Source organism: Nicotiana tomentosiformis, chromosome 6 (genome assembly GCF_000390325.3).
Source record: "Nicotiana tomentosiformis chromosome 6, ASM39032v3, whole genome shotgun sequence".
Taxonomy (NCBI): domain Eukaryota; kingdom Viridiplantae; phylum Streptophyta; class Magnoliopsida; order Solanales; family Solanaceae; genus Nicotiana; species Nicotiana tomentosiformis.
The window spans coordinates 23,446,607-23,454,886 of record NC_090817.1 but is presented as its reverse complement, the minus strand read 5'-3'; the positions used below and the strand labels follow the sequence as shown (position 1 = coordinate 23,454,886).

Below are 8,280 nucleotides of genomic sequence, written 5' to 3'. Positions count from 1 at the left end.
ATTTCTCTATTACATGGAGAATGTACAGATAACAATAAATTATTCAATTATACAATTCCTACGGTACACGCCCACACGCCCGTCACCTAGCATGTGCGTCACCTCAAAACCGATCATATAACACATAATCCGGGGTTTCATACCCTTAGAACCAAATTTAGAACTGTTACTTACCTCAAATCGTGAAATTCTTTATTCTGCTATGCCCTTGCCCCGCGAATCGCCCTCCGAACGCCTCGAATCTAGTCATAATTGATTCTATTCAGTCAATACGAATTATAGGAATTAATTCCATATAAAAATATAAATTTTCCTACAAAATCCGAAAATTGCACTCAAAAGTCGCCTGTGAGGCCCACGTCTCGGAACTCTACAAAAGTTACAAAATATGGACGACCATTCAACCACGAGTCCAACCATACAAATTTTACCAAATTCCGACATCAACCCGACCTTCAAATTCTCAAATCTTATTTTGAAATCCCTAGGCCCAAACCCTCTAATTTTACCTCAAAAATATGTAATCTAGTCGAAATACTCAATGATAATCTAATATTATTGACTAACAATGATCACAAGTGACTTACCTCAAGTTTTCCCGTGAATTTTCTCAGAAAAATTGCCCAAAACCGTGCTTGAAATGTCCCAAATGACAAAAAATATCAGAACCCCTCTATTTTGTAATCTATCCAGGGGTTCCGCTTCTGAGAAAAACTAACCGCATATGCGGTCCCGCTTTTGCGGTCATGCTGCCGCTTCTGTGCCCGCTTCGCTTTGCCCAGCTCTCCTTGCCTCCGCTTCTGCAACCTTAGAGTCGCTTCTACGGACTCGCTTCTGCGGACCTCACGCATCTGCGATGTCCATCCCGTTTCTGCGAGCTCGCACCTGTGAGCCAAATTCCGCAGGTGCGATTGCATCAGAAGGCAGAAATTTTCAGATTTCTTCAAAGTTCGAATTTGATCCATTAACCATCCGAAACTCACCCGAGACCCTCGGGACCTCAACCAAACATACCAACAAGTCTTAAAACATCATACGAATATAGTCGAAACTTCAAATAATATCAAACAACGCTAAAACCATGAATCATACTCCACTTCAAGTTTAATGAAACTAAGAAATTCCAACTTCTACATTCGATAACGAAACCTATCAAATCAAGTCCGATTGACCTCAAATTTTGCACACAAGTCATTAATGACATAACAGACCTATTCCAATTTTCAGAATCAGATTCCGACCCCGATATCAAAAAGTCAACTCCTCGGTCAAACTTCCAAACTTAAATTTCTATTTTCGCCATTTCAAGCCTAATTTAGCTATGTCTTTCTAAATAATTTTTTAGACACGCTCCTAAGTCCAAAATTACTATACAGAGCTATTGAAATCATTAAAATTCTATTCCGAGGTCGTTTACACATAAGTCAACATCCGGTCAACCTTTTCAACTTAAATTTTAAACCTTGGAACTAAGTGTTCTTATTTATTCCAAAACCTCACTAGACCCGAACCAATCACCCCAGCAAGCTACATAACAACTGTAAAGCATAAATGAGCAGTAAATGGGGAGATGAGGTTGTAATACTCGAAACGACCGACCGGGTCGTTACATGCACACAAGTGTAATAACATTTAACAAACTTGCTCTCTACCTAAAATCATCAAAACAACATGAAATAACAAGAATCGATCATTAAAACTTAAGAATTTCAACTTAAACTCAATTTTCATAATTTTTCACATAATGCATCGAAATGCGTTCGGGTCAACCTGGACCCTAACCAAACATACGTTTAAGTCCACAAACATTATAAGAACTTACCGAAATCGTCAAAATACCGATCCGAAGTCGTTTACCAAAAATATTGAACCTGGTTAACTCTAGCCTCATTTTATGTCAAAAGTCATATTTTCTTCAAACTTTTACGTAAAAATTTTCCGAAAAACGACACGGACTACACACGCAATTTAATAAACATTAAATGAAGCTATAGGAGGTTTCAGACCACTAAAATTAAGGTTAATACTCAAAACGACTTATCGAGTTGTCACAATATTACTTTTTTCTGGTATATATCAATTCATCTTCAAACCCCTAAAATAGGGAAAATATAAAAGGGAATCTCCTTCTCCCTATCTCTCTCAATTAAATGGTAAGTCCCTTCCCTCTCGATAAGGAGTGATGTTTATTGACTTTTGGCACCACAAAAGAACCAGAAAGTCTCATGTCTTCGCAGCAATTCAACTATATTTTGTAATTCCTATCCTCTTACAAAGTCTTCTATTATACCACAATATCTTTAACTTTCAACAGACATGGCAGAAGAAGTGATCCTTTTAGATTACTGGCCTAGTCCATTCGGAACAAGGGCAAGAATTGCACTTGCTGAAAAGGGAATCAGCTACATCCACAAGTTCGAGGACTTGCCCAATAAAAGTCCTTTGCTTCTGAAAATGAACCCGGTTCATCAGAAGGTGCCAGTTCTTGTTCATAAGGATAAACCTGTTTGTGAATCAGATACCATTATTCAGTATATTGATGAAGTCTGGAATCAGAGTATTCCCTTATTGCCCTCTGAACCCCACCAGAGATATATGGCTAGGTTTTTGGTTGACTTCATCAACAAGAAGGTCAGGACTTCTTACAATTTTAATTTTACCCTTGTAAATTTTTTAGAGTACTTTTATTTATATTTTGTACTCCTACTGTCTTTCATAGTGTCGGGCGTTATTTACTGGTTATTATTATTATTATTTTTATCTATTTTCTGGTTCTTATGATACAGTTATTATTTATATGGTTTCTGTTGACAGTAATGATATACTGTCTCTTTTCGTCTTCTTGAGTCGAGGGTCTATCGGAAACAAGGGGTAAGGTGTGTGTACACATTACCCTCCCCAGATTGCACTTGTGTAATTTTACTGAGTTATTGTTGTTGTTCTACTCCTACTGCCACATTTTATGTGATATTTTTTGCTTTTCGAGATTTAAACTTTTTAATATTGATCATGCATTTGGAGATAGAATTTTTCAATTTTTTAAGATAAAATTTACATATTTGGAAACTATATAAAAGGTACTATAAGTCACTATAATTAATAATTCCAAATATATATAAAGCATATGAAAAAATTACATCAAAGAATAATTCGTTTTACTCTCGAAATCCAAATACCTTCACATAAATTGGGACAGAAGGAGTACTTCATAATATTAGATCAAGATGAACTTAATTAGTGATGGTCAGTAAAGATTTATATAGCTGACTCAACTTGCTTAGAGTCGAGGCATAGTAGTTATCGCAATAATGTATCTTAACCAATTATAACAAATTACTTATTCTTAAAATTTACCAAATTATGCTCTGTCATAAATAGTTACATGTTGTTATAAGACACGCTTTAACATAATAATGTAAAAAACAAAACTATACATAGTAAACGTACAAAAGTTAAAAGTCTATTTGAAGTAGCAAAAAGTATAAAGAAAAATGATGAGAAGGTCTTATAGTACAAAGCTTGTAAGCATTTTGATATTTTTTAATCTAATGGTAATTTAGGTATACGAGTCAAGTATAAAGGTATGGATGGGGGCAACAGAAGAGCAAGAAAATGGCAAGAAAGAACTTGTGGAGTGGTGTAAGTTGTTAGAAGCAGAGCTTGGAAACAAACTTTACTTTGGAGGAGATGTCTTTGGATTTGTAGACATAGCCCTTGTTCCCTTCTACAACTGGTTTATTGTTTTCAAGAAATTTGCTAACTTCAACTTAGAAACAGAATGTCCAAAGCTGGTGATGTGGGGCAACAGATGTTTGAACAGAGATTCTGTATCAAAGTCTCTTCCTACTTCAGAACAAGTCTATCAAGCCTATTTGGAATTCAAGAGAGGCTGGTGACATTATAACTTTTCTCTCATCCAAAACGTTTATATTGGTTCATTCTAGTTTTTTAAGTTGTCTTGGAACATCAATTGCGAAAGAAAAAAAACCAAGAAAATAGATATTTTCATTCATCTCAACTTGTGCGTATCACAATTATTACATCGTGGACCTGCTATGTATCTTTCCCGTTTGGATTATCTTAAAAAACTGACTTTTCTGCAGAAATAACTTTTAAGTCAAAAAATAATAAATTGGGTTTGCTCAGCTTCTTTCCTCTGGCTTGTTTAAGCAGTTTTTGTTGGGTTTTTCTTTAAAGGGTGTGAATTGAAAATTGAAGAGACACCTTTTGAATTGCACTCTCCATCTGACCCTTCCTTTGTCTATAAATGTAGAGTCTTGGCCTCATTTTTTATACATGAAAAAACTGAAAACTTCTCCCTCTTTTCTACATTGTTGCATTATTTTTCCAAATAAATAAAGTGTCAAGTGTGATTTACTTTGTTCGTTGAAGTTCTGTAATTTCGATTGCCAGTATTACAAATTAGTTTACCGTTCTATCCTGTAAGGAAGTAATCCATAACCTTAGGCAACAATGACGAGATTAAATTCCTTAAGGACACATAAGCAACTTGTGACCTCGAAAATTATTATGTTTTATTTTATTGAATTAATGTTTCTTTGCTTCTGTAATTTTCTGAGTTTGAACACAGTTTACTAACAATCTTAATGAATTTAAGTTATTTTTGGATGGCTGTTAGAGAGGAGAACCAGAGCGAAAATCTTTTTCTGTGATTAATGAACAAGCAGTATTTTTGAAATGTGGCCGAGAGTTCCTGGCACATGTGGGGGTCGGGCCGCATGAATGATGGTGAATTATGACACAACCTATTTCTTAGAAAAGCGAGAATTGATGCGTTGTTGTTTCTTGTACATCTTTTTGTTGCATTTTGCTGGTATATGATGTGGCAAAGTTGTACCAAATGTTGTATGGCCATGAAATTTGACAGCAATGATCTTGGCCACTCGGTCAACTAATAGAGCAAATTTATCTTGTTTTAGAATTTTCTGCTATAAAATACATATATGTTAAGCATATGAATTGTTTGAAGATTACCATAATGATGTTACCTACTGCCATGTGTTGCTTTGGCATAATGAAATTACCAATTAGGAGGAAGGCATGTCAAATAGTTGCCTTGAAGTAAGAATCACTGGTTATAAACATTTCAGTAATTTGAAGACATGACAAATATGAAGGCATTGGGTAGGCGACACGTTGTTATACTTGTTGTCAAGAATGACAAATTTGGATCAATTAAAAATGTGGTGGCTTCTTTTTAGTGTTTGACGCAGTCGTTGCTATCGATACGGCGAGGAGCCAAGGATCACCAAATGCCATTTATACAGGGAGAGATTTAGCCAATTGTTTAAATACGGGAAATTTATTCTCTCCAAATTTGACAAAACGGTGCGGCCGATCATCAAGTTTTCTCAAATTTTATTTTGATGAATCATTAGATTCTATATAAACTTGACAAAACTACAGATTATATCCATTTATAAGTAACTTATTACAAAAATTGATCAATTTATAAAATATTACTAATATTAGCCAATTAGTTATTTGTAGTAATTTTTTTTTTTGCTTTCTTTTGATACCAAATCAGTCCAAATCACCTCGATTTTGAACTCGATTTAAACTACGAATATTGATACCAAATCAGTCCAAATCATCTCCAATCTTTCTCAAATTTTGTATATTGACTCATATATATGTTTCCAATTAATTTCAACCATACCCATGGAAAAATATCCTTTTTACTTAGATTTTTGAAATCTTGTATTTTTTTTTTTTTTTTTTTTTGTGTTTCATCACCTTGTTTCCTACCTCATACGTGAAATTTCCTTTCCGTCTTGCATCTAATGTTGTTGATCGCGATTAAAATATGGAAGTAGATCTTTGTGTGTGATTCTTGGAGAGAAAGTGTAACGACCCGACCGGTCGTTTCGAGAGTTATAGCTCCGTTTTTCCCATTTCTGCTTTCTTTTGTGCTTTTCAGCTATATTATGATATATCGGGTTAGTTGGTTCGGACCCGGAGTGGTTTCAGAGTGAATTGAGATACTTAGTCTCTTATTTAGAACCTTAAGTTGGAAAAGTCAACCAGATGTTGACTTATGTGTAAACTATCTCGGATTTGAATTTTGATGGTTCTGTTAGCTCAGTTAGGTGATTTTGGACTTGGGAGCGCATTCGGAATGTGATTTGGAGGTCCGTAGTGGAATTAGGCTTGAATTGACGAAAATTGAAAATTTAGCGATTTCGGTCGGCAGTGGAAAATTTGATATCGGGGTCGGAATAGATTTCCGGAAGTTGGAGTAGGTTCGTTGTGTCATTTGTGACGTGTGTGTAAAATTTGAGGTCATTCGGACGTGGTTTGATAGGTTTCGGCATCGTTGGTGGAATTCAGAAATTTAGAAGTTCTTAGGCTTGATTCCAAAGGTAATTTGGTGTTTTGAGTGATTCGAAGGTTCGACTAAGTTCGTATGATGTTATGGGACGTGTTGGTATGTTTGGTTGAGGTCCCGAGGGTCTCGGGTGAGTTTCGGGTGGTTAACGGACCAATTATGACCTTTGAGAGATAACTGATCTGCTGTTTTTTTTTTGCTGTTGCTGGTTTCCTCTTACGCATTCGCGAGGTAGGTCTCGCGTTCGCGAAGAGTATCTGGAGATTGAGGAAGAATTGTTCTTCACGTTCGCGAAGTAAGGGACGCATTCGCGAAAGCTTAGGAGTAGAGTGCATCGCGGACGCGAGGTGAGTAATGCGTTCGCGAGAAGAGAAAGGGGCAGCTGGGGACCCCATTCATTTGGTCTACGCGTTCACGAGGGTGAGGTCGCGTCCGCGAAGAGAAAGTTTAGTAAAGGTTCGCGTTCGCGTAGAAGGGATTTCTGGGAAGCGGCAGTTGTGCTTCGCGAATGCGAGGGTACTTCCGCATTCGCGAAGAAGGAAATCTGGGCAGCAGTGTTAAATTTCAAAATCGGGGGTTTGAACCCATTTTTCATGCTAGAGACCACGGATTTAGGCGAACTTTGAAGGGATTTTCAGGGAGTTGATTGGGTAAGTATTTCTCACTTGATTTTGGTTATATTCCACGATTATATCTTGATTTTTATCATCTAAATTGTGATTTGGGGTGAAAAACACTGGGGAAAAAGTGGAAGAATTCTTGATATGGAATTTTAAGGTTTTCAAGGAATTTTTTTGTCGGATTTTGGTAAATTTGGTATGACTAGACTCGTGAGTGAATGATTTTTCGTGTTTTGTGACTTTTGTCGGATTCCGAGACGTGGGCCCGGGGGCCGGGTTTGAGCCAATTTCAGATTTTGAGCCTAATTTAGTAATTTTCTTGTGGAATGGATTCCTTTAGCATATATTAATGGTATTGTACTTCTTATGGCTAGATTCGGGACGCTCGGAGGCCGATTCGAGAGGCAAGGGCATTGCGGAGTAGAGATTCGCTCGGATTGAGGTAAGTAACGGTTGTAATTCTAGTCCTGAGGGTATGAAACCCCGAATTTTTGTGTCATGTGACTATTTGGAGTTGACGCATATGCTAGGAGACGGGTGTGTGGGCGCGCACCATTGGGAATTTGTGACTTGGTCTGTCCCGTAGCAATTGTAAAGTTGAACAACCTGTTGTAGCTATATGCTCTTTATGTGCTTTAGAAAGATTTACTGTAAATCATGCTAGATACTATGTCTAGGCCTTATGCCAGTATTGTTTGGACCCTTAGATGTCGTTTCTTGCTGTCCTCTCACTGCTTTAGTTGATATCCCGTACTCAGTTATGTTCATGTATTCTTACATCATAGCCCAATCTCTGTCATTCTATTTGTTGCATCATGTTAATGTTGTTTGGGCTGATTTCTTTAATTTCTGAGAGCCAAAGAGACTGGAGATGTTTATGACTGAGTGAGGCCAAAGGCCTGTTTGTGAGGTATTGTATCTTAGCATGTGAGTTGTCCGTGCGGATTATGATATGATATTATAGCACGTGAGTTGTTCATGTAGATTATAGCGCTTGGGATGTAGGATCCCCTCCGGAGTCTGAACACCCCCTGTGAGCGCAAGTACCTACTGAGTGTGAGTGCCGAGCGCTAAGCGATTGTGAGTCTTGAGCGAGTGTGAGGTTGGAGTTATTGGGAGGACTGAGTGATGTTAGCCCGAGGGGCAGTACATGATTTCATCATCCATGCTCATAGTTGCTTTGAGTCCTTGTTTGAGAACTTTTGAAGATATTTCTGATTGTCTTACTTGAACTTGATTTAAACAAACTGATTTGACTTAAACTCTGGTTGCATAGCATCCCGCACTTTACTAAATTCTTGTGATATGAAC

The 8,280-nt window shown here is 37.1% G+C and overlaps 1 protein-coding gene across 1 annotated transcript; it reads left to right on the top strand.

Moving 5' to 3' along the window:
• The first annotated feature begins 2,119 nt into the window (after positions 1-2,119).
• LOC104107969 (glutathione S-transferase U25-like) lies at positions 2,120-4,150 on the top strand. Its single transcript, XM_009616918.4, has 2 exons — positions 2,120-2,631; positions 3,561-4,150. Exons 1-2 carry the CDS (start codon positions 2,317-2,319, stop codon positions 3,894-3,896), a joined length of 651 nt encoding a protein of 216 aa, XP_009615213.1. The 5' UTR covers positions 2,120-2,316; the 3' UTR covers positions 3,897-4,150.
• The last annotated feature ends 4,130 nt before the right edge of the window (positions 4,151-8,280 follow it).

Coding starts and splice junctions, on each gene's coding strand:
- LOC104107969 (XM_009616918.4), top strand. CDS start 2,317: ATGGCAGAAGAAGTGATCCTTTTAGATTACTGGCCTAGTCCATTCGGA. Junction 2,632..3,560: donor TTGACTTCATCAACAAGAAG/GTCAGGACTTCT, acceptor ATGGTAATTTAG/GTATACGAGTCAAGTATAAA.